This window comes from Erythrolamprus reginae, chromosome 7 (genome assembly GCF_031021105.1).
Source record: "Erythrolamprus reginae isolate rEryReg1 chromosome 7, rEryReg1.hap1, whole genome shotgun sequence".
NCBI classification, from domain to species: Eukaryota; Metazoa; Chordata; class Lepidosauria; order Squamata; family Dipsadidae; genus Erythrolamprus; species Erythrolamprus reginae.
The window spans coordinates 71,700,383-71,727,985 of record NC_091956.1 but is presented as its reverse complement, the minus strand read 5'-3'; the positions used below and the strand labels follow the sequence as shown (position 1 = coordinate 71,727,985).

Below are 27,603 nucleotides of genomic sequence, written 5' to 3'. Positions count from 1 at the left end.
AATGGAGGGAAGCTGACCAAAGAGAGATTCAACCTGGAAATAAGAAGGAACTTTCTGACAGAGCAGTCAACCACTGGAACAGATTGCCTGTGGAGGTTGTAAGAGCTCCTTGAGATGTTCAAAGGAAGAGTGGACTCCATTTGTCTAAAATGGTGTAGGGCAGAGGTCTTCAAACTTGGCAGCTTTAAGACTTGTGGACCTCATCTCCCAGAATTCTCCAGCTGGCATAGCTGGCTGAAGAATTCTGGGAGTTGAAGTCCACAAGTCTTAAAGTTGCCAAGTTTGAGGACCCTTGGTGTAGGGACTCTGCTTGAGAGGGGGTTTGGACTAGATGAATTACAAGGTCCCTTTCAACTCATACAAACAAACAATAAACAAACAAACAAACAAACAAACAAACAAACAAATAATCATAGTATAACAGATGAGTTACAACAGGACAGATTCAATTGAAGATGACCTTCCTACATACAATTTAATAGTAGAGATAATTATCTACAGAGCCCTGGATTCTTATTCTTCTCTGATGTCTTTAGTGAGAGATTGGATGGAGACAACCATCTACCAGGAACAATTTAATTTCAATTCCTGCAGCGGATTTGACTTGATGGCCTCTGTGCCTCTTCTAATTCTACAATTCTATGAAATTGAATTGTAACTGACTGCTAACTGACAATCCCTCAGACAGTTAAAGGCAGCATTCATACTTCCCATTAACCTTCTTTCCCTTTAAACATATTCAGTTCTGGTTTTCCGAGATTTGACGTTTGGATTCATTGCTAGATTGGATGCTTTCTAGATTGCTGATATCCTTCAAAATCTATTGTTAAATCAGTGCACTGGAGACGGCTTCGATTGAAAATAACAATTTATTTTCAGAACAGGAATAAACGAACAACCTTCTGTAACTCCACATCCCAACAAAGGCAACGGCTAGTCTGTTACCCTATTTATACTTTTTCTTTAGCGCGGGAGCAGCCGTTTATTTTCGGCGGCTTTTTAGAGCTAGTCGCATCAGAGCCAATCAGCAGCTAGTTGGCTTTGCTTTAGCTGGACATAACATCTGTAGTCCAGATTTGCACTCAATCCTCCAAAAGAATATAACAGAAAGAAAAAAATGAAAGAAATATATCAGCCGATGAGAGCAAAATAGGTTGAAATAGATCTATACTAGACTTCCTTCCTTTTCATTATCAGCAAAAATATGTCTGTCTGTCTCCCTCCCACCCTCTCTTTCTCATACACACACAGAAAATTCAGCATACAAATCTAATATATATGTGTGTGTGTGTGTGTGTGTGGAATCACCCTGGTGTATTGAAGGAACATCACAGCTCCTTATTTGCCTCTCGGCAAATATATATATGTCACATGTTTTTTTGCTGAATTTGAAAATTAAGGGAGACTAGGATAGATCTATTTCGGCCTTATTTTGGCCTCATCAGCTAGCCATACCCACTGGGACTTGAACCTGCAACCTTTGCCTTGTAAGGCAGAGAATTATCCTCCAGGCTACAGTATCCAATCCCTTCAGCTCTGCACCAAGGAAGGGTTACATATTTTTGTGTCGAATCACCCTGGTGTATTGAAGGAACATCACAGCTCCTTATTTGCTTCTTGGCCCAACCCAGGGCCATTTCCAAGGCAGTTAATTTTATTGATAGCCGACAATTCTATCTCTATGTGTCACATTTTTTTTTGCTGAATTTGAAAATATATATATTCACATGTTTTTTGCTGAATTTTTAAAATTAAGGGAGACTAGGATAGCACTATTTTGGTCTTGTTCTGGCCTCATCAGCTAGCCATACCCTTACTGGGATTTGATCCTGGAGCTTATGCCTTGTAAGGCAGAGAATTAACCTCTAGGCTGACGAGGTCCCACTCGTCATCTTCAGGCTGGTGCTTTCAGCTTTGTATATATGTGTGTACATGTGTTTTGTTGTGCTGCTTACATTGTGTAACATGCTAAATCTAAACAAAAAACACAGTAGCTATCTAAAATTCCCATTAGCTGCCAAAGGTGCTGTTGAATAGTTTCCTCTGTGTCATGGGCACAATTCATCTCTAAATCCTTCACACCTGACTAGTTTTGTTAAGATGGAGGCATGCCCAGTCCTAAACATGATACTTCCAACACAGTGCTAAGTGTTATGTAGTTTCTGTATAATCCACTTAAGCTGTTGTCAGTAGGGTTCATATTAAGCCAAACTACATCAATTCACCTGATGGCATATATTATTTATAGGTTGTGTCCATATATAGTTTATTCCTAGGATAATGAGTTTCTTAAATTAATTTATATTGGATTTGATCATGTGGGCTGAGATGCATTGGACAACTATTTTGTATATGGCAGCTCTAGCCAGCTTGTTCATATTGATTGCAGATATTATAGAGGAAGAGCTGGATCGGTGTACAGTAGCCAAAATCAGAATGTGCCTGACAGCATCTTTTCAGATTAATATGTTTTATTAAAAGGCATAAGGTTCTGTGAACTACAACTTCTGCTGCACGAATCCCAACGACCAGTTAGGTCCCACGGAGTGGGTCTTCTCCGGGTCCCGTCAACTAAACAATGCCGCTTGGCGGGATCCAGGGGAAGAGCCTTCTCTGTGGCGGCCCCGGCCCTCTGGAACCAACTCCCCCCAGAGATTAGAATTGCCCCCACCCTCCTTGCCTTTCGTAAGCTACTTAAAACCCACCTCTGCCGCCAGGCACAGGGGAATTAAGATTCCCTTTCCCACTAGGCCTTTATAATTTTATGCATGGTATGTTTGTATGTATGTTTGGTTTTTTATATTAAGGGGTTTTAAATCGTTTTTAGTATTGGATTATTATTATACGCTGTTTTATGATTGCTGTTAGCTGCCCCGAGTCTTTGGTGAGGGGCGGCATATAAATCCAATTAATAATAATAATAATAATAATAATAATAATAATAATAATAATAACAACAACTCATTCTATCAGCTGAATGGATGGCAAAACTGATGTAAGATTTAAACTGAGATAAACTATGGATAGAAAAAAAAGGGGGGCAGTGCCTATGCAGATTAAATTACACATGAGACAAATTGTAAGTACATTCTTAATTAAAAAATGTAACATGTTCAAATCAAATTAATTTTAATTATGGTCATAGACCAGCATATTATGCAATGTTTAAAAAAAACCATGATGTTTGTTGAGACTTGTGCGCAATGATTGGCTCCTACGGGTAAGGTCAGGTACGCAGAACAGGTAGAAAAATTCTGAATTTTATTTTGGATGTTCAGTAATAGTATATAAATAAATAGGGAAATTGTATCTCTTTGAGGCGAGAAGAGGCCAGGCACTCTAACCTTAACCAAAACCCTTGACATGAGTGATGTCAAGTTGGCCACCTTTAAGTCAGTCACATGACCTTTAAGCCACCCCCTGGACACATGATCATCAAACCACTCCCACCTGGTCACATGGCCAGCAAGCCACACCCTCAAAATAAGCCATGCCCACAGTGTGATGGTAAAATGTTTCGTAGCCCTTCATTGCTTCTGAGATGTTGAAAGCTTTTGATATACAGTGATACCTCGTCTTACAAACCCCTCGTCATACAAACTTTTTGAGACACAAACCCAGGGTTTAAGATTTTTTTGCCTTTTCTTCCAAACTATTTTCACCTTAGAAACCCAAGCTGCAGCCACTGAGATGCCCCACCTCCGGACTTCTGTTGCCAGTGAAGCACCCTTTTTTGCGCTGCTGGGATTCCCCTGAGGCTCCCCTCCATGGGAAACACTACCTCCGGACTTCCGTGTTTTTGCGATGCTGCAGGGGAATCCCAGCAGCACAAAAATGGGCGTTTCGGCTGGCACAAGGGGTGAGTTTTGGGCTTGCACGCATTAATTGCTTTTCCATTGATTCCTATGGGAAACATTGTTTCGTCTTACAAACCTCATCCCGGAACCAATTAAGTTCGTAAGACAAGGTATCACTGTATGTGAATTCAGCCATCTCTCTTAATGTGCTGGTAAGGTTTCTTCATTCCAAATAGCTACTTTGAGATTTGTAGTGTCCTGGGATGTTAAAATACTCTGATATGAATTTGACCTTGTTTTGGGTCCTGATGTCAAACTTGTCCATTAATTATTTTGTGCAAAGCCTGATCTGTTTGTCCTACAGAAAATTCAGAGGGCACTGCTGACAAATGATGGCATACATCACACACGAGGGAAGAGCATGGAAAAGTGCTTCTAAACTTAGTGTGAAATTGTTGAGGCCTGTTGGTGTAAACCTGATGCAAAATAGATATCTGGCTTTGTTTCAGAGTCCTATGTTAGTATTGTTGTATTGTGGTTTGCGAAAATCTACTCTAGCTTGTGTTCTGTCGAGCTCTCTGGTAGAATCCTCCCGAAAATTCACAGATACAATTTCAGACACACACACACGTTTGAAAATTCAAAACAATGTTCTTTATACCGAAAATTCAAATAAACTAAGCACTCTTTTTCTATAGCAAAGAGCACTCGTCTCCAAACAAACTGGTAATTTGTACAAGTCCCTTATCAGTTCTGTGATACTTAGCTTGCAGCTGTGAGGCAATTCACAATCCTTCTTCTTTCACAAAGTGAAACACACTTTGCTCTGGTTTAGTTTCAAAGCGGGGAAAAATCAGCACACAAAAGGTCAAACTCAGTAAAGCAGTCACAAAGCACAAAGCAGCCTCACTAATTACCACAGCCCCACCCAACCACAGGTGGCCTCATTTTCTTTGATAATAATCTCTCAGTTGTTGTTGCCTATGCATCGCTCTCTGCATGCGTAGCTGTATCGTTAACTCTTGTTCCGAATCCAAGGAGGAGCTAGATAATTGATCTCCTTCTGAGCTGTCTGCCACACTCTCCTCCTCCCTGTCACTCATGTCTTCTGGGTCAGAGGAGCCTTCATCAGCAGATTCCACTGGGGGCAAAACAGGCCTGCAACATGTGGATATCTCCCCCACATCCACAATCCTTGGGGCAGGAGCTGGGCCAGAGCTAACCACAACACAATGGAACATTTTATTGAATCTCTACTTTTAGCCAAGGCACACTGGAAGAGGGGACTAGAAGAGACAGATAACATATGCACAAACTTTATGAATATCTGGCAGTCCACGTGATCTTATAAAAGTCTGAACTATCTAGGAACAGCAAGAAAGATATATAGCATATGCTTCATAGACTCTTCCATCCCATCACTATTTAATTCAGTCTTACTATTTTGAATATTGCACTATATTTAGCACAAATGCATATGCATTTTTGCCATCCAACTGCAGTTGATAAATAAATCACCTATTATCTGTTTGAGATCTCTAACAGTTTGCTGCTAATCCTCAAGGGATTAATATGCTTTCAGTGATAATCCTTTCATCTGCTGAAGTTCAAAGATACTTAATCACTAAAGTTAGTGCTTCCTAGAATTTCCAGTAAAATGGTACCATCTTCCATCGTTAATAGAAGAATATAAATATTCTATGCCATTTGTCTGGCTCTAATAGCTGTACATCTCAGCAAATGACAACTTGTTCCATGTGTAGTCATAACATTCATATCAAGAAGGTTTCTCTTTTACATTTTTTTTAGAATAATGGGCAGCATATTTATAGCTGGCCAGTAGCTAGTATATCTACTATTAAAGTTATAGAAACATAGAAACATAGAAGTCTGACGGCAGAAAAAGACCTCATGGTCCATCTAGTCTGCCCTTATACTATTTCCTGTATTTTATCTTAGGATGGATATATGTTTATCCCAGGCATGTTTAAATTCAGTTACTGTGGATTTATCAACCACGTCTGCTGGAAGTTTGTTCCAAGGATCTACTACTCTTTCAGTAAAATAATATTTTCTCATGTTGCTTTTGATCTTTCCTCCATCTAACTTCAGACTGTGTTCCCTTTTCTTGTGTTCACTTTCCTATTAAAAACACTTTCCTCCTGGACCTTATTTAACCCTTGAACATATTTAAATGTTTCGATCATGTCCCCCACTTTTCCTTCTGTCCTCCAGACTATACAGATTGAGTTCATGAAGTCTTTCCTGATACGTTTTATGCTTAAGACCGTCCACCATTCTTGTAGCCCGTCTTTGGACCCGTTCAATGTTGTCAATATCTTTTTGTAGGTGAGGTCTCCAGAACTGAACACAGTATTCCAAATGTGGTCTCACCAGCGCTCTTATGAGCAGCAGTGAAGTGAGACACATAAAACAGAATATTTGTAGCTCAGGATTAAACTATTTATTTATTTATTTATTTATTTTGCCCAATACACAATAATACACAATGAAGGTTATAGAGGATATAGTAGAGAAGTGCACTTACTGACCTCTTAAGAATCTGGAGAGGTCAATTGTGGATAGTCTAAGGGTAAAATGTTGGGGGTTAGGGGATGATACTACAGAGTCTGGTAATGAGTTCCACGCTTCGACAACCCGATTAGTAAAGTCATACTTTTTACAGTCAGGTTTGGAGCGGTTAATGTTTATTATTTTATTATTTATTTATTTATTTTGTCCAATACACAATGAGGGTTTTAGTGGGTATATATCTATATACACATAGTAAAACACATGATGAAGGTTATAGAGGAGATACTCATAGTAAAATATATCTAAGAAATAATAGAAAAGAAGGTATAGTAATAGAACATATCAATGAAAGAATAGAAGAAGTGATATAGGAATAGAAGAAAGGAATAGGAGATATAGGAGAGCAATAGGACAGGGGACGGAAGGCACTCTAGTGCACTTGTACTCGCCCCTTACTGACCTCTTAGGAATCTGGATAGGTCAACCATAGATAATCTAAGGGTAAATTGTTGGGGGTTTGGGGATGACACTATGGAGTCCGGTTATGAGTTCCACGCTTCGACAACTCGGTTACTGAAGTCATAATTTTTACAGTCAAGTTTGGAGCGGTTAATATTAAGTTTAAATCTGTTGTGTGCTCTTATGTTGTTGTGGTTGAAGCTGAAGTAGTCACCGACAGGCAGGACGTTGCAGCATATGATCTTGTGGGCAATACTTAGATCTTGTTTAAGGCGTCTTAGTTCTAAAATTTCTAGGCCCAGGATTGAAAGTCTAGTCTCATAATAGGGTATTCTGTTTCGAGTGGAGGAGTGAAGGGCTCTTCTGGTGAAGTATCTTTGGACATTTTCAAGGGTGTTAATGTCTGAGATGTGATATGCGTTCCAAACAGATGAGCTGTATTCGAGGATTGGTCGAATGTTAAGCTTGAATCTGTTGTGTGCTCTTGTGTTGTTGTGGTTGAAGCTGAAGTATGAACTATGGGGTCCTTGATGCTCTCTAAACTTGGTTGGTTTTTTTTTTTTGCAAAGGTTTCATTACTAAAAGAGGCAACCTCATTAGTTCTACAGGGAGTGGAGTCCTTATGCATCCAAATTCATGTTCTGCCCAGCGAAGGGCTACCAAAATTTTTACTAACACACTGTGGGCGTGACTTATGCATTTTCTTTCAACATCTTTCATTTTTGCTACCCTACCGCGTTCCTCCCCCCGGTCCGGGCAGTAGCCCATCCCTGGTTCTGTCCTGTTGTCCATCATCTCGAAGCCACTTTTGAGAAAAGAAAGACATAGATTTAAAAAACGACGAATATACCATCAAAAGAAGGGGCTTGCGGCATCAATGAAAATAACGAATTCTTCTTCAAGGTCGCTATGCATTATGCATCTGGCTCTGTTGATTAGTACTTCAGCCAAAGGCAAATTGCCATTACACAGGAACTACATTCGGGCAGAATAAGAAATTTGGACATGTTAGAGGAAATAGAATACTTGCTTTGAGATAATTTAACTTGGTAGGGGATTGGGTTCAGAAGAAGCATACATCTGATTTTGAACTTGGCAACGCCTTCAATTGGTTTAGACGCATATTTTCAACTCAGAACCGATTTGGCTTTTAAAACAGCCAAAATAAATTTCTCTTAATCACTTCCAACCTGTTAGCAGATGGTAAACAGCTTTTTTTTATATATAACTGGGGCAAACAAAATGCTTTAGTATCAGCCAGAAATAATTAGTGGCAATAGATAAATAAAAATGTACAATTCAAAATAGATAGGCAGACAGACAGATGATAAATGATAAGATAGATAGATAGATAGATAGATAGATAGATAGATAGATAGATAGATAGATAGATAGATGCAGGCAGGAAGCAGACATATACTGTGTGTCACACTGTGTATTGCCAGCCCCAGAGACATTCCGAGACATTCAGTAGTTAAATAGTTAACTCTGTGTATGCTAATTTAGCTCCGCCCACTATGATGTAAATCCTGTCTAGATAGTCAGCATCACTTCCTCTCTTGTTGGTGAAGAAGGAGAAAAATCTCCATCTTGCTTCTAACTCTCTAGCTATGTAGATGTGCAGTAAGAGCCTGTGATCAGGCATAGCTGATTTATTATTTTCTATTAATAAAAGTAACTTCGTTTTGAAGCTTTTCTGTAACTTTTATCCGTCACCTCCGGATTAGATTTATTGTAGCTCACGCAGGCTGTGATTGATCATTTATAATCTGACACTGTGTTTATATATGTAAATATTACAGGAGCAATATCAGAGATTATCCTCTAGTTCAGGGGTATCAAACTGGCAGTCCATGGGCTGGATACATCATGCACAGGCCACACCCAGCCCAGCTTTACAAAGGGGAAAACATCGCAAAATGTCATGCAATGGCAATATGGTGCTGCAAATTTGACACCTGTCCTCTAGTTAATGAGTTGTAAGATTTGGAAATAAGATTGGCTTTGCCGATGAAATAAGAAATATAGCAATACAATACAGTAACTATTGCACAAGGAGACTATGTTAGCACAACTGGATCATTGGCAAATACGTATCAATAGAAAAAATTGTTTGTTGAGTATGTGTGGAATGTAGACTGCACATAGAGCACAGTTATATCTATCAATTTCAAGATTTCTGCAGTAGGAATATTGACTTCTATTTATTCAAATGAGGAGCGGCTATACAGTGGTACCTCTACCTATGAATAGTGTTGGGCGAACCGAAGTTTGCAAAGTTCGGCATAGCGAACCTGAACCCGAACTTTATAAAAAGTTCAGGTAAGGTTCGGGTTCGATGTTCAGCCGAACACCACGAAACGACGACGCTCGGGAGGAGAGTGGGGAAGCCCATTGTGGGATTTCCCACCTCCTTTTGCTTGCGGGGCTGCAAGCAAAAGGAGGTGGGGAATCCCTTGAGGGGATTCCAGGGGCGGGGCTTTGACGTCACGGAGACTACTTCCTGGTTGGCCGAAATGGGGAGGAAGGAGTTTCTGTGATGTCAAAACTCTGCCCCCAGAATCCCACAAGGGGATTCCCCACTCTCCTCCCAGGCGGCAGCGTTTCGCGGTGTTCAGCTGAACGCCAAACCCGAACTTTGCCCGAACTTTTAAAAAAAGGTTTTAAAAAGTGCTTCTGCTGTTCAGGTTTGGGTTTGGGTAAAGTTCGGGTAAGTTCGCTGAACCCAAACTTCATGAAGTTCACCCAACACTACTTATGAACTTAATTCATTCTATGACCAGGTTCTTAAGTAGAAAAGTTTGTAGGAAGCAATTTTCCCCATAGGAATCAATGTAAAAGCAAATAATGCGTGTGATGGGGGAAACCACAGGGAGGGTGGAGGCCCTGTTTCCTCCCAGGAGATTCCTAGAGATGCCCCATGGAGGCTTCTCTCCACCTTTTCTGGCCCTGTTTCCTCCCAGGAGATTCCTAGAGAGACTCCACAGAGGCTTCTCCCTGCCTTTTCAGGCCCTGTTTCCTTCCAGGAGATTCCTAGAGAGGCTCCACAGAGGCTTCTCCCTGCCTTTTCAGGCTCTGTTTCCTCCCAGGAGATTCCTAGAGAGGCCCCACGGAGGCTTCTCCCTGCCTTTTCCGGTTACAGTTTCAGACGCTCGGGTTTGTAAGTGGAAAATGATTCTTGAGGCTAAAAAATCTTGAACACCCGTTTCTTATCTAGAAAAGTTTGTAAGTAGAGGCGTTTGTAGTTAGAGGTATCACTGTATATAGATATCATAAACATTTTACACTTGAAACATTTGGGTGGGAAATAGATTTTTCCAGGATTACTTAGAATTTCAAAGCTTGATGTTTCTTCCACCAATCCTGACCCCTATTTTTGATTCTTCAAGATCAAGCTTCCCCATTTCCATTTTGGCATATAGGTTGAATAAGAAATGGGGGAGAAAGCAACTGTGTTAGACTCCTTTCTGTATCTTAAAATGAAACAAAGTAGAAATACATGATTGAAAACAACAGCACACACACACACACACGCCAGGGAAATGTTACTGGGTGTGCTCCCAATCTGTCTCTTCTATAACACTATTTAAATACGGTATATGAATGTGTATATTAAGAAGCATTCATGCTGTATGTAGTCATTCACAAAAAGTGAATGACTACATACAGCATAAAAATTAATGAGGAATTATTCATGAACTCATATAAGTCACATTAGTTGGTAAATATTTGGGATGACAATAACAGAAGCATATTTCATCTGCTTTAACTAGATTGCTTGGAAGGAAATTAGTATAAATTGTATTTCTATTTTTTAATTATGATTTTGAGTTGATACAGTTATTTAAAATATTTATATTCTGACTGCAATACAAAATATCTTCATATGGTGTACAGCATTAAAATGTAAATGCAATAGAATTTATAATAATGCAATAATGCAATTAAACATAGAAATATGATCTCATTGGAACATAGAATCAGGGCAAAGTTTAGCAGTCTGGTGGGATAAATATTGAATAAGGCCCCCACACAATGGAACCTCCAAGTTTTTCAGTATAACCCACTCCCTGAAACCCAGAAATTATGTTCTTAAATCAATTGTTTCTGTTTCATTTTTAAAAAAAGCATTTAGAATTATAAGAGAAGACAGATGTTAAATGAAAGCATTACTGGTTAGCTTGATTATAGAATAGAATAGAATAGAATAGAATTTTTGGTGGCCAAGTGTGATTGGATACACAAGGAATTTGTCTTGGTGCATATGCTCTCAGCATACATAAAATAAAATATACATTTGTCAAGAATCATGTGGTACAACACTTAATGATTGTCATAGGGGTCAAATAAGCAATGAAGAAGCAATATTAATAAAATCTTAGGATATAAGCAACAAGTTACAGTCATACAGTCAACATGGGAGGAAATGGGTGAAAGAAATGATGAGAAAAACTAGTAGAATAGAAGTGCAGATTTAGTAGAAAGTCTGACAGTGTTGAGGGAATTATTTGTTTAGTAGAGTGATGGCGTTCGGAAAAAAACTGTTCTTGTGTCTAGTTGTCTTGGTGTGCAGTGCTCTGTAGCGACGTTTTGAGGGTAGGAGTTGAAACAATTTGTGTCCAGGATGTGAGGGGTCAGTAAATATTTTCCCCGCCCTCTTTTTGACTCGTGCAGTATACAGGTCCTCAATGGAAGGCAGGTTGGCAGCAATTCTGCAGTTCTGATTGTCCTCTGAAGTCTGTGTCGGTCCTGTTGGGTTGCAGCACCAAACCAGACAGTTATAGAGGTGCAGATGACAGACTTAATGATTCCTCTGTAGAACTGTATCAGCAGCTCCTTGGGCAGTTTGAGCTTCCTGAGCTGGCGCAGAAAGAACATTCTTTGTTGTGCTTTTTTGATGATGTTTTTGATGTTACATATTCTCAGGCTTGTAAGAAGAAATCAAAGAGGGTTTCTTTATATACAGAAAGTTGAAAACCTCGGCGTCTACCAGAATAATGTTAGTTTAAGAGTCCAACAGGTCAGAGTTAATTACTGGTCAGCACAGAAGCCTTTCTGTCTTTAGTCAGCCAAATAACTCACAGCTTAAATGTCAAAAGCCATCCAAAGATATCCACAGCAAACACGAAGCCACAATTCATCAAAGTCTTTCTTCAAACACTGAATGATAAACTCCCACACCATCATCTGCAAACCTCCTCTTTTTCAAGGCTGCAGCAGCGTCATTAATTCTTAATACTTGTGACCTAGAATCTGTTTCTGCGTTTGCGCAGCTGCTCTTGGTGTCCCATCATTCTCCCTTGAGAATAGGATGGTTCATTATGTCCTCCCCATCTGACTCAGATGAAACTCTGGCTGGACATCTGACTGTCTCCATTTCCCTCTCTTCGTCTCCAACTCCTTCCTCATCCCTTTCTCCTTCTGGTTCACTGTCTGATTCCTCCTCCAGCCAGATGGGTCTTCTGTGATCAGACGTCTTCCACTCCTCTGAGTCAAAATCAGCAGCCATAAGAGCTGGCCTGAAGCCAACCACAACAATTTGGTTGGGATGTTCTAAGCCACTCCTCTCACAGCTCTCGCATCCAGTGACTGTCATCTATTTACTAAATTGAAGAAATATCTTGGTGGAAAACAATTTTCTGATGATGACAAAGTGAAATCAAAGTGACAACTGGCTGAAGAAGGCGGCTGGAGACTTCTATGACATAGGCATCAAAAACCTCATCCCACGGATGACAAAATGTATTGAACAGAATGGTGATTATGTGGAAAAATAATGCAATACCTATGCTACAATCCATGTAACTTTTATTAAAATATATTCATTCTTTGTATTTAAAAAAAATCTTGCAACCTTACTGTTCTGTCTGGGTCACTCCGGAAGCTATGACCAATCCAAAAAGATAAGCCAGACACACCGGTAGAATCCAAACACAGTTTTATAATGGTAAAGAGAAAAGAAGCCAACAGAAAATGTCCTTACAAATCAGGAAAACACTGGAACTCCAAATAGATACATGAAGGCAATTGTTCAGACAGAAACACAGGATCCTTAATGCCAAGACGAGGCTGGTGAGATAACAGACATACAACTCCCACGGGTCTTCAAGACTGCTGGGCCACGAGCCAGGAACAGAAACGCTGAGAGACAAGGCAGATACAGCAACTCCACTCTGATAACACTCCACACTGTCGAAAGAGTTTGCCTGCCTTATAAACCCTTCCCTGCTAATGAGAACCCCCCACCCACCCGGTGTTCCTCATTCACCGGTGATAATATTTCTTCAATTGATCCCTCCTTTGATCTATACGTCTCTGTCGCATACTAATGACAGCTTGTGCTTCGTCATCTAATGACTCCAGAGACTCCAAGCTACTGGCTTGAGAGAGCCCCTCCCCAGGGCTCCCAGGCCGTTCTTCCTCCTCACTTTCCTCTTCGCTCTCATCCTCCCCCGGGCATGGAGCCAGCAGAGACGCAGCTGGTCTTTCATCTGACTCAGGATGAACCACAACACTTACTTTCTGGATAACTCTCATATGTTTTTGGTCCAAGTTCATTTGAACTTGTCCCTGCCATTATAGCTTCCAAAATGATATTGAATGGAACTTTCAGACTTAGAAAATGTGTGTGTGTGTGTGTTTGTGTGTGTGTATTCCTTTCTTTCAATAATCTCTTTTTCTCTGTTCCAAAGAACAGCTTAACCCAATAAATCAATTGGTTATATTTTCTGTTGCTGTTTGTCCTCGCCAGATGCATTTCATTCAGAAACAGACTTCAATATTCCTTACAAATACCTCTTTCTTTTGCACAATATTCCTTAATCTGTCTGAACTCTCACATTGCTGGTTTTCCCAGTAAATTTATGACACTTCATATAGCCACACACAAATATAATTGAGGTTCGTTTTTTAAAAATGTGAGTTTAAACACATTTGTGAAGCTCTCTTTCTATGCAGTGTGGTAGATGTTCTTCTGAAGCATTAACATACTTATAATTTTTATTTCAGTGTGCTGAGCCCCAGAATCAATTGGGACCATTTGTGTTTTCTTTTGCAAGTACAGTGATACCTTGTCTTACAAACTTAATTGGTTCCGGGATGAGGTTCTTAAGGTGAAAAGTTTGTAAGACGAAACAATGTTTCCCATAGGAATCAATGGAAAAGCGATTAATGCGTGCAAGCCTAAAATTCACCCCTTTTGCCAGCCGAAGCACCCATTTTTGCACTGCTGGGATTCCCCTGAGGCTCCCCTCCATAGGAAACCCCACCTCCGGACCTCTGTGTTTTTGCAATGCTGTGATTTCACTGAGGCTCCCCTCGCTGGGAAACCCCACCTCCAGACTTCTGTTGCTAGCGAAGTGCCCGTTTTTGCGCTGCTGGGATTCCCCTGCTGGAATTCCCTTGCAGCATCACAAAAACACGGAAGTCCGGAGGTGGGGTTTCCCATGGAGGGGAGCCTCAGGGCAATCCCAGCAGCGCAAAAATGGGTGCTTCGCTGGCAACGGAAGTCTGGAGGTGGGGCATCCCAGCGGCGGCGGTGGGTTTGTAAGGTGAAAATAGTTTGTAAGAAGAGGCAAAAAAAATCTTAAACCCCGGGTTTGTATCTCGAAAAGTTTGTATGACGAGGGGTTTGTAAGATGAGGTATCACTGTATTAGAGAGAGAAATGGGAAATAAAACAGCATTGTTTTCAGTGTCTCTTTGGATTTCAGCCACAGGTTGAATAACAATATTGCTTCATATTCTACAATTTATAGCCATTTCCACTCTGTTGTATTGACATGTTAAATTATCCATTGTTTCCAGGGTTATTGCAATTGATTCTAAGCACTGCATTTAATTTAAAGCAACGCCTTCCTAACTTCCTCCATCCCTTCTCTTCCTCTTCCCTCCTCTTCTCTAGAAGAAGACGACACCTTAACATCATCAATGAGAAAGTGAAAAGGATTGGGCCCCATTTAGACATATTTGAAGCTTTTAAGAAACTCCGAAAAGCACCTTCGCAGGAAAAAATTGTTGAAGCTGCCATCTGTATTCAAAAACTTTTCAAAGGATGGTCTGAACGTAATAAACTGAAAAGAATAAAACAGAAGGTAATGTATTTGAATTTCATTAATACAAGATATTGTGATGTACTATAATGGATTATATCATTCACATGTTTGCATTACTGTAGCTAATACCTTCTTCAACTTGAACACTATTGATTTATATAAAATAACATTAGTTTCAAAGTTTGAAAAGTTTAATTTCAGTTGATTTATAATCCCTATACGCTTCTGAATGTCCAATGGTTTTTAGAGCCCTTAGAGAATAATGGGCTATTTGGACAAATAGTCTGGTCTATTAAAGCAGGGGTCTCCAACCGCCGGTCCGCGGACCGGGACCGGGCCGTTGGGGGTTTTCAGCCGGTCCGCGGCACCAAGGCCCCCTCGGCCTTTCCGCGCTGCCCACCGCCCGCCCGATTTGCCCCCTCTGCTCCTCTGCCACCTCCTGCCTTTCACCGCAGCTCCTCCCGCACCCGGAACGCACGCCCTGCCCGCCTCACATTTGCCGAGAGGACTTTCGCCCCGGGCTCTCAGCAAGGGGGCTGCATGAGAGGCGGGGCCGGCGGAAGGTGATATTCAATGTCGGGGGCGCACGGGCGGTTTTGCGCGCGCTCCCTATCTCCCTGCTAGCCCACTCGGAATACTGTATTCAAAATAAGAAAAGCCTTCGCCGGCAAAGGCTTTTCTTATTTTGAATACGTATTCCGAGTGGGCTAGCAGGGAGATAGGGAGCGCGCGCAAAACCGCCCGTGCGCCCCCGACATTGAATATCACCTTCCGCCGGCCCCGCCTCTCATGCAAACCCCCTTGCTGAGAGCCCGGGGCGAAAGTCCTCTCGGCAAATGTGAGGCGGGCAGGGCGTGCGCGCGTCACCGCTGAGAAGAACGGAGAGAGAACGAGAGTGAGTGAAAGCAACAGACAGCAAGATAGAGAGAAAGTGAGAAAGAGAGAGTGAAAGGGGGGAGAGAAAGAGATAGCAAGAGAGAGAGAACAAGAGAGAGAAAGAGCGTGAGAAACAAAACAAGAGAGAAAGAGTGAGAGAGAGAGAAAGCAAAAGAGACAGAAAGAAAACAAGAGAGAGAAAGTGAGAAGAAGAGAGAGAAAGAGGGGGAGAGAGAGAGAAAGAGAGAGGGGGGAGAGAGAGAAAGAGAGGGAGAAAGAGAGGGAAAGGGGGGAGAGATAGCAAGAGAGGGAGAGAGAAAGAGAGAGGGAAAGGGGGAGAGAGGGGGGAGAGAAAGAGGAGAGAAAGGAAGAGGAGAGAGAGAAAGGAAGAGAAAGAAAGAAAGAGGGATAGAAAGAGAGAGAGAGTGAGAGATGCTCAGTGAGCCTTTCTTTGAAGTTGCCTTTCTTTCTTTCTTTCTCTTTCTTTCTTTCTTGCTCTTTTTCTTTCTCTCTTTTACCTTTCCTTCCTCTATTTCTTTTCTTTCTCCTTCCTACCTTCTTCCCTCCCTCCCTCCAGTCCTTCCTCTCTTACTCTCCCCTTTCATAAGTTTCCTTGCTTCCTTCCTCTGTTCCTGTCCCTTCCCTCTTTCCTTCTTTCTTCCTTCCTTCCTTCCTTTCCTCCCTCCATTTCTTGCTTTCCTTTTTCTTCCTCCCTTCTTTCCTCCCTCATTCCCTTCTTTCACTCCTTCCTCTCTTACTCTCCCCTTTCACACCTTTCTTTGCTTCTTTGCACCCTTCTTCTGTTCCTGTACCTTCCCTTTTTCCTTCCTTCCTTCCCACCCTCCGTCCATTCATTCACCCATTCCTCTCTTGATCGCCCCTTTTACGGCGCCGCTGACAGCTAGCTCCCCCCCCCCCACCGGGCCATGGAAAACTGGTCTAGCTGAAAGCCGGTCCCTGGTGCAAAAAAGGTTGGGGACCTCTGTATTAAAGAGACAGTTTTCTATTTAGTACAAAAATATATTGTCCACAGTCTCAAACTTCATTTTACCTTTTAGACTCTCCATGATTGACCTCTCCAGCATAGTTCCCTCTAAGCTGAGCAGTGAGCAATTGCTCACTTAAAAATCATCATCAACTCAGAGTTTTCCAAACCTGCCCAGAAGCCGAGAGGGAAAGAGTGAGAGGGAAGGAGAGAGAGAGGAAGAGAGGAAGAGAGAGAAACAGATAGAAAAAAGAGAGGAAGGAAAAGAGAAAGAAAAAGAATGGGAGTAAGGAAGAGAGAAAGAAAATCAAAATCTAGTTTGAAACTAGCTCAACTATTTAAGTGGCATTTTGATATTGATAGAGTTGCCCTATTATGAGCTCACTGTTATAGACACACAGTACAGTATTTTATTTTGAAATTCTCTGAGGCAAAATAGGGTGGGTTTTTTATTTGTTTGTTTGTTTGTTTGTTTGTTTGTTTGTTTATTTATTTATTTATTTATTTATTTATTTATTTATTTATTTATTTATTTATTTATTTATTATTTCTGTGCCGCCCAGTCCCAAAGGGACTGCTGCTCAGACACTATACTTTTCCGCCCACCCCCCCAAAAAATTAGAGGGAACACTGCTCTCCAGGTTCCTTAGAGGTCAGTAAGGGGCGTACATAAGTGCACTGGTGTGCCTTTCGTCCCCTGTCCAATTGTCTTTCCTTTCTTTCACCTATCTTATATATTCTCTTCCTTTCATATATCCTCTCCTCTAAGTTCACTTTCACCCTTATATATATTACCACATGTCTATTTTTCTTCCTATGTATTTGTGTATTGGACAAATTAATAAAAAATAAATAAAATAAAATAAATGATTGGAATATATATGGAATGAATGTGGATGATTGTTTAATAAACAGGGGTTCTTCTAGATCTGATTTTTTAGTTTAGATTTCTTATACAGTGGTATCTCTACTTACAAAGTTCATTTGTTCCATGACCAGGTTCTTAAGTAGAAAAATTTGTAAGAAGAAGCAATTTTTCCCATAGGAATCTGTGTAAAAGCAAATAATGTGTGTGATTGGGGAAACCACAGGGCGGGTGGAGGCCCTGTTTCCTCCCAGGAAATTCCTAGAGAGGCCCCATGGAGGCTTTTCCCTGCCTTTTCCAGCCCTGTTTCCTCCCAGGAGATTCCTAGAGAGGCCCCATGGAGGTTTCTCTCTGCCTTTTCCAGCCCTGTTTCCTCCCAGGAGATTCCTAGAGAGGCCCCATGGAGGCTTCTCTCTGCCTTTTCCAGTCCTGTTTCCTCCCAGGAGATTCCTAGAGAGGCCCCACGGAGGCTTCTCCCTGCCTTTTCTGGTCGGGTTTGTAAGTGGAAAATGGTTCTTGAGAAGAGGCAAAAACAATCTTGAACACCCGGTTCTTATCTAGAAAGGTTCGTAAGTAGAGGCGTTCTTAGGTAGAGGTAACATTGTATATTGTATTATTGTATTTATTTTTGTTGTGAGCTGCCCTGAGTCTGCAGAGAATGGTGGCATAAATATCCAATAAATAAATAAATTTATTTATTTATTTATTGGATTTCTATGCCACCCCTCTCTGAAGACTCAGGGCGGCTCACAACAAAAATAAATGCAATAATAATACAATATATAAGAAATATGTAATTAACAAACAAACAAACAAACAAATAAATAAGCAAGCAATATTAAGTAATTAAGTAAGTAGTAAGTAAGTAATTAAGTAAGTAAATACAGTGATACCTTGTCTTACAAACTTAATTGGTTCCGGGACGAGGTTCTTAAGGTGAAAAGTTTGTAAGACGAAACAATGTTTCCCATAGGAATCAATGGAAAAGAGATTAATGCATGCAAGCCCAAAATTCACCCCTTTTGCCAGCCGAAGTGCCCGTTTTTGCGCTGCTGGGATTCCCCTGAGGCTCCCCTCCATGGGAAACCACACCTCCGGACCTCTGTGTTTTTGCGATGCTGCGATTTCGCTGAGGCTCCCCTTGCTGGGAAACCCCACCTCCGGACTTCCGTTGCCAGCAAAGCGCCCGTTTTTGCACTGATGGGATTCCCCTGCAGCATCACAAAAACACAGAAGTCCGGAGGTGGGGTTTCCCATGGAGGGGAGCTTCATTGGAATCCTGGCAGCACAAAAACGGGTGCTTCGTTGACAACGGAAATCCGGAGGCGGGGCATCCCAGCAGTGGCAGTGGGTTTGTAAGGTGAAAATAGTTTGTAAGAAGAGGCAAAAAAATCTTAAACCCCGGGTTTGTATCTCGAAAAGTTTGTATGACGAGGCGTTTGTAAGATGAGGTATCACTGTAAATGAATGAACGAACGAATGAATGAATGAATGAATGAATGAATGAATGCATAGAAATACACAGCAAATAGTGTACATTATATGTACTGTTTGCTGTCTGTGTTTTGGGAAATTGCTGGGAGGCAGAGGCCTTTTTTCCTTGTTTTCCTCTCCCAAGACTAAGATGTGTTTTATACTCTGAAAAATATGCTATATTTGTAATTACAGGCTAAGAATCATGGACCAAATATATTAGCTGTTATAAAGGATTATCGGAGAATGATGTATCGACTTAAGCGGCGTTGTGGCATTTTGGATACAACTACACCACTAATATTTGAACAAGTGGAAGACTGGCTTGATAATAAAATGCGTATGTATTATTCAGAATAATCTGTTGAGATGATTCTTACCATATCTCTGTTAACTATTTCAAAAACTATTTAATACTCTTCAATTGAGGCTGCTTGCATTATCTGAAAGGCCGTGTCTTTTTTTTAGTAGAATTAGTAATATAAATGAGGTATTTGGGGAGATACACCATAGTTTAATGCTAGAGCACATGTTTTCTCTGCAGGAACCCCAAATATATGTATCATTTTCACTTAAATGTATCATCTGAGTAATTGTTAGATTCTGCGCAGTAAGGATACGCAGTAAGGATACTGAAGTAGTCAGCGACTACTTCAGCTTCAACCACAACAACACAAGAGCACACAACAGATTTAAACTGCGGAGAGGGGCGGCATACAAATCTAAATAATAAATAAATAAATAATAATAAACTTAATATTAACCACTCCAAACTTGACTGTAAAAAATATGACTTCAGTAACCGAGTTATCGAAGCATGGAACTCATTACCGGACTCCATAGTGTCATCCCCAAACCCCCAACACTTTACCCTTAGATTATCTACGGTTGACTTATCCAGATTCCTAAGAGGTCAGTAAGGGGCGAGTACAAGTACACTAGAGTGCCTTCCGTCCCCTGTCCTATTGCTCTCCTTTATCTCCTATACCTTTCTTCCTATATCTCCTCTTCTATTCTTTCATTGATATGTTCTATTACTATATCTTCTTTTCTGTTCTTTATTAGATATAATTTACTATGAGTATCTCCTCTATAACCTTCATTATGTATTTTACTATGTGTATATAGATATATACCCACTAAAACCCTCATTGTGTATTGGACAAAATAAATAAATAAATAAAATAAATATATCTTGGTAAAATACTACTACTATTTTTCTGACCACTGAGTTGTAAAACTGTGTTCTGGCAGAGTACTTTGTGTTGCTAGCAGCTTTCTGTGTTTCGGTGCAGATCTCTGGACTAAAATACCAAAAAGGTAGAAGTTCAGACATCTCCAAAAAAAAGCAAGCAAGCAAACGAACAAACCAGAAAGAAGCATGCTAACATTCTTGACCTTCTCTCCTTCTTGTACTTCCTTGTCTGAGAAACTTTAGCTGGACTCCAAAAAACAACCTTGGCAAAGTATTGACAAGAGGCAACATAGCCAAAATTACAAACAAGAAGTGGCAAGAAAACCATTTAGCATCCACTTCTGTCTCAATGTTTTCATTCAGAATTGATGCACTATTTGGCAACGTCCAAAGACATTAGTATATCATACTTGACTCCCTGCAATGATAACTGAGTATAAGTTTAAACGTTATGCCTCTGATGTGCAAGCTAATGACAAACAACCTTTCTAAAATGTTGTGCCCATTTAATTGAACATAGAAACATAGAATATTGACGGCAGAAAAAGACCTCATGATCCATCTAGTCTGCCCTTTTACTATTTCCTGTATTTTATTTTAGGATGGATATATATTTATCCCAGGCATGTTTTAATTCAGCTACTGTGGATTTACCAACCACGTCTGCTGGAATTTTGTTCCAAGCATCTACTACTGTACTCTTTCAGTACTCTTTCATTGCAGGAATATCAGAATAGTTCCAGAGAATTTTACATGAACACAAGATACATGCACCCTTTAAACCCAAGAGTACACTGAGGTATAAGTCTGCCCCCCCCAAGGATAAAACACACAAACACAAACAAGCAATCTGCAGTGCAATTTAGTGAGACATGTGCAGATATGTCAGATACTTTAATGTATCTGAGCCAACTTTGCCTAATTCTGAAATAGACCATTCCGTTTCACATCCCGAACTTTTCTGTCTCTTCTCTGTATTTTATCTTATGTTTATCCCAAGCATGTTTAAATTCAGTTACTGTGGATTTATCAACCACGTCTGCTGGAAGTTTGTTCCAAGCATCTACTACTCTTTCAGTAAAATGATATTTTCTCATGTTGCTTTTCATCTTTCCCCCAACTAACTTCAGATTGTGTCCCCTTGTTCTTGTGTTCACTTTCCTATTAAAAACATTTCCCTCCTGGACCTTATTTAACCCTGTAACATATTTAAATGTTTCGATCATGTCCCCCCTTTTCCTTCTGTCCTCCAGACTATAGAGATTGAGTTCATTAAGTCTTTCCTGATACGTTTGATGCTTAAGACCTTCCGCCATTCTTGTAGCCCGTCTTTGGACTGACAGTAGATATATCTTGCACAAGCATCTACTCCTGACAGAACTGACAGTAGATATATCTTGTAAAATAATCAAGATCTCTCACAACAAAAAAATAGGTCTTCTTAACAATATACATTTAGAAGAGCTGTACACATTTTGAAAACAGTTAGGAATAAGTAAGATGTCAGCATAACACGTTTCTGCTATTCATTTCTAAGGTCATACCTTTTTTGAGGTGTCAATGGCTCTTCTCCTTAAAGAAGGATGTATTTTCAGGCTCACATGGAAACTTTTGCCAGACCCATCCTAGACTACTGCTCATCTGTCTGGAACCCATACCACATCTCAGACATCAACACCCTTGAAAATGTCCAAAGATATTTCACCAGAAGAGCCCTTCACTCCTCCACTCGAAACAGAATATCTTACGAAAATAGACTAGCAATTCCTTGGCCTAGAAAGCCTAGAACAACGGCGCCTAAAACACAATTTTAGTATTGCCCACAAGATCATATGCTGCAACGTCCTACCGGCCAATGACTACTTCAGCTTCAACCTCAACAACACAAGAGCACGCAACAGATTCAAACTTAATACGAACCGCTCCAAACTTGACTGTAAAAAATATGATTTCAACAATCGAGTTATCGAAGCGTGGAACTCATTACTGGACTCAATTGTGTCAACCCCTAATCCCCAACATTTCTCCCTTAGACTCTCCACGATTGACCTCTCCAGGTTCCTAAGAGGCCAGTAAGGGGCATACATAAGTGCACTGGTGTGCCTTTCGTCCCCTGTCCAATTGTCTTTCCTTTCTCTCACTTATCATATATATTTTCTTTCTTTCATATATCCTCTCCTCTAAGTTCACTTTACTCTTATATATATTACTACATATCTATTTTTCTTCCTATGTATTTGTGTATTGGACAAATGAATAAATAAAATAAATGAAAAAACACTGCACTATTTAATGAGTAATATAGACGGACTTCTCCAGGTGTGCTGGAGGAGACTTCTGCGACTCCCTTAGACTCTAAGGCGATCAAACCGGTCAGTCCTAGAGGAGATCAACTCTGATTGCTCTTTGGAAGGCCAGATCCTGAAGATGAAATTCAAATACTTTGGCCACCTAATGATAAGGAAGGACTCACTGGAGAAGAGCCTAGTGCTGGGAAAGACTGAGGGCAAAAGAAGAAAGGGACGATAGAGAATGAGGTGGTTGGATGGAGTCACTGAGCAGTCAGTGGATTCCAGAGGATGGTAGAGGACAGGAAGATCTGGAGGAATATTGTCCATGGGGTCACGATGGGTCGGACATGACTTTGTGACTAACAACATTAACAAACGTACTCTGCTCAGATCAGGTCCAAAGAATGTCCTCAGAAATTTTGTTTAACAATGCCAAGTCCTAAGGTTTAAGTACCAAATGTGGACTGTACATTTGGATTAAGTGGCAATCTATGACTTTAGATTTTTGTTTTATTTATTTATTTATTTATTTATTTATTTATTTAGTTAGTTAGTTAGTTAGTTAGTTAGTTAGTCCAATACATTGCAGAGAATAGATATGCAGTAATATAACTAAAGAAACAAATAGAAGAAAAGATATAAAAGTATAGGTGAACAAATTTGAAAGGAAGAAAAGATAAATGAGATAAGGAGAGACAATTTTACCAACTTTGGAAGAATGTTCCTGAATTTGGCTTACTATCTCTTCATTAAGGATTTTTTGTGGGGTGAGAGGGGGAAACATGATTCAGTCTCAAATATTTGAGATTGTTTTTACAGAATCATGACTTCCAATTGGATATGAGACACATTCTCTCTCTCTTAGAAATGATACAGAGGCATATTAAAGAAAAGCATGTATGATAAATTGGATGCAAAACTTCAAACAATGCAAATATAACAACAAAATGAGGCTTTTTGTTCCATATATTATTTTGTCTCCTAGTTTATGAAACTATATTTATAAAGAAAGTGGCCTGGAAAGAAATGGATAGAAGTGAGCTCCCTAAGTTTTTCAGAGACTGTGGCCGGTTTCCAACACAAAAGGAAATTAATACTGCAACAAATCTAGTGATGCAAGGTAAGAGATTTGTACAATAGTTTATAGATTATGTAGAAATATAGCAAAAGGCATTTTTAGGCAAATGATACTTTAAAAGGGTGCTTCATTTTTTAGGTAATACCAATAAATAAAGAATATCTTATTTATTTGATATTTAGAGTTTACTTATTTGAAGAAGTTGTGGGTAAAAACCACCCTCACTTAAGTGACAGCTCCTTAAACACCATAGTTATTTTTAAAACTTTTACCATTTTGATATTTTCATCTTACTCTTCAACACATTATCAGGGCAGCTTACACGAGGTGCAAAATTAAAACTACAGTATATGAGAAAGATCCAGATCTTCAAGAGCTGAAGTATGAGAGTTTTGGAAACATTCCTAAACGTCCTTGTTCTGCTACATTTGCATATTTTCCTGTACCACAAACAGAAGGAGACTGTTACACCTTTTATTTTGATGAGACCTTGAGTACAAGGGGCTGATTTACTCCTCTCCGTGGCTATGCAATTCTCTGTTTATATAAAATGTAGAACACTTTACAATCTATTGTTGTGTTGGAAGAAATATCCATCTGGTTCAATTCCAAGTAGAGAGATGTCCTGGGCAGCTGACCACATGGAGTGGAGAGTGAGAGGTATTTATACCCTCCCTTGGGCTTCGAACTTGAGCTTCTCATTCTTGTGCAAGAATATATATTCTTGCTGTCAGACTCCCGTGAGGCTATGCAGGGGTCATAGCTGAGGTTGTCTGAGATAAGTTTGGTTGAACCTTGCTGGTATTGGTATTGAACTGAGACTTCTCAAAACACAACAAGTATTCACAGAAAGTATTGAATCAAGACTCTCATCCATGGAGAAAAATATCCAAACACTGAACCCACCCGACAAAATACCACTCACCACTCACCACTCCACCACCCCAACCTCAACCTCAACCACTTCCAATACTTCAAAAACCCACTAATTCTACCACTGATATCTCTACCCTAGTCAAGGATGCCATGGAATGTGAACAAAAACGCCAGAATGCTATTCTCTTTGGTCTTGATGAAAGTCATGAATCAGATATAACAAGAATAAGAAATATCATCCACCTACATCACTCACATACACAAACAATCGCCCAAGAAGACATTTTGGAAGTTACCAGAATTGGACCTGAGCACAAGTATAACGATGGCTCAATAGCTCCCCGCTTCTGCAAAGTAGTCTGCAAAAATGAACAAATAAAACAGCAATTCATCAAGACCATTAACCACATTGCCACAAATAACAAGTCCTTCAACAAACTCAGATCCAGACCAGATCTTTCTCTCCTCCAACGTATTCGCTCTCGCGAACTACGGGCAGAACTCAAGAGAAGCTATGGGTGATGCAATATCCTTAGGAAAATTTGAAATGCAGTAAACCCTGCTGCTAGATTGGTAGAGGGCTAGTCCTATTATGTCCTGAGTGGTCATGTCTTAATCCCATCACCCTGGAATTGGAGGTCTTTTGTCTTGTAAATAGGCTGGCCCAGTCTTTCTTAATGCGTACCAAAATATCTGCTGTGGGCAGGGAGCTGGGTTTCTGTTTCCTTTCAGATTTTTATTTCAAGTGTGGAATGTTTTAGTCATTTATTTCAATTTCACATTTACTGAATTTTATGGTTGTTTATACATTTCTGTTTGTTTGTTTGTTTGTTTGTTTACTTACTTACTTACTTACTTACTTACTTACTTACTTACTTACTTACTTACTTACTTACTTACTTACTTACTTACTTACTTACTTACTTATTTATTAGATTTGTATGCCGCCCCTCTCCGTAGACTTGGAGTGGCTCACAGCATACAATAAGGCAATTCATAACAAATCTAATAAATTTAAAAAACATTTAAAAACCCCATTATCAAACCAGACATACCCACAGACACACCATGCATAAATTATATAGGCCCGGGGGGAGGGAGGGGGAATGTCTCAATTCCCCCATCCCTGATGGCAGAGGTGAGTTTTAAGGAGTTTACGGAAGGCAAGGAGGGTGGGGGCAGTTCTAATCTCTGGGGGGAGCTGGTTCCAGAGAGTCGGGGCCACCACAGAGAAGGCTCTTCCCCTGGGACCCGCCAGACGACATTGTTTAGTTGACGGGACCCGGAGAAGGCCAACTCTGTGGGAACTATTTACACACTTACAGAGGGTTGCTGTCTAAAAATGATCATAGTTTCAGTTTATGTACAAATGGAATAATGTTATTAATGTAAAGAAAACTATACATGAATCTACTTACTCTGGGGCAAGCATTGTAAATGTGTAAGAAATCCAAGAACAAAAATACATTATTAACCAGGATTAAAGTATATGTTTGTCTTAAAGACTAATCTCTCTGTGTGTATATCTAAATAGATATAGTGCATTACCCATTAAATTAGTTTTGGGTTCCACATTTGCAGCTGTGGGAGCAATCAGCTCTTATATCCAAACAAAATAATATGTCTAAATAGAGAAAGAATAAACGTTAGAGTAATAGATTATTTTGCTTAGTTTCATTTTAAAGATTTTCTGTTATTTTTCTAGTACTATATGATTTTTATACTGAATTTTTATAAATAAAATATTTTTTTTTAAAAAACACCATACTTTTGTAGCATAAGCAAGAAAAAACAAAGTCCTGCCTTCATCCTGAAGTAATGAAAACAAGTTTTAGCTTTTTCCCCACTAGGTCTGGAATAATCACACCCAGTTATAAACTAAGTAATCTACCCAAACTCAAAGAACAAGCACTTCTTCTATAAGTAGTGTTGTGGTTAGCTCTGGCCCAGCTCCTGCCCCAAGGACTGTGGATGTGGGGGAGACATCCACATGCTGCAGGCCTGTTTTGTCCCCGGTGGAATCTGATGATGAAGGCTCCTCTGACCAAGAAGACATGAGTGACAGGGAGGAGGAGAGTGTGGCAGACAGCTCAGAAGGAGATCAATTATCTAGCTCCTCCTTGGATTCAGAACAAGAGTTAATGATACAGCCAGGCATGTGGAGAGCGATGCATAGGCAACAACAACTGAGAGATTATTATCAAAGAAAATGAGGCCACCTGTGGTTGGGTGGGGCTGTGGTAATTAGTGAGGCTGCTATAAATAGCAGCCTGTGGGTTTGGCCATTGTGGAGGATTATTTGATCGTTGTGTTTCATGACTGTGTTACTGAGTTTGACTTTTTGTGTGCTGATTTTTCCCTGCTTTGAAACTAACCCAGAGCAAAGTGTGTGTCACTTTGTGAAAGAAGAAGGACTGTGAATTGCCTCACAGCTGCAAGCTAAGTATCACAGAACTGATAAGGGACTTGTATAAATTACCAGTTTGTTTGGAGACCAGTGCTCTTTGCTATACCAAAAGAGGGCTTAGTTTAAGTGAAGTTTCGTTATAAAGAACATTGTTTTGAATTTTCAAACGTGTGTGTGTCTGAAATTTGTACCTGTGAATTTTTGGGAGTATTCCACCAGAGAGCCTGACAGAACAAGTAGATATGATGGCCAGTGTTACCTCTAATTTTGTTTTGGGGTGGGCAGAAAAGTATAGTGTGTGAGCGGCAGTCCCTTCGGGACTGGGCGGCACAGAAATAATAAACAAACAAACAAAGAAACAAACAAATTAAATAAATAAAAAACCCACCCTGTTTTGCCTCCAAGAATTTCAAAATAAAATACTGTACTGTGTGTCTATAACAGTGAGCTCATAATAGGGCAACTCTATCAATATCAAAATGCCACTTAAATCGTTGAGCTAGTTTCAAACTAGATTTTGATTTTCTTTCTCTCTTCCTTACTCCCATTCTTTTTCTTCCTCTCTTTTTTCTATCTGTTTCTCTCTCTCCCTCTCTTCCTCTCTCTCTCCTTCCCTCTCACTCTTTCCCTCTCGGCTTCTGGGCAGGTTTGGAAAACTCTGAGTTGATGATGATTTTTAAGTGAGCGATTGCTCACTGCTCAGCTTAGAGGGA

General features: G+C 40.1%; 1 protein-coding gene across 1 annotated transcript in view; it reads left to right on the top strand.

Annotated features, from left to right (window-relative positions):
• IQCM (IQ motif containing M) overlaps positions 1-27,603 on the top strand; it is a 154,554-nt gene that overhangs the window by 71,044 nt on the left and 55,907 nt on the right. Inside the window, exons 8-10 of the mRNA XM_070758155.1 lie at positions 14,694-14,883; positions 19,239-19,383; positions 23,515-23,649. Of these exons, the coding sequence (XP_070614256.1) occupies positions 14,694-14,883; positions 19,239-19,383; positions 23,515-23,649 (470 nt within the window). The remainder of the gene's footprint in view (positions 1-14,693; positions 14,884-19,238; positions 19,384-23,514; positions 23,650-27,603) is intronic.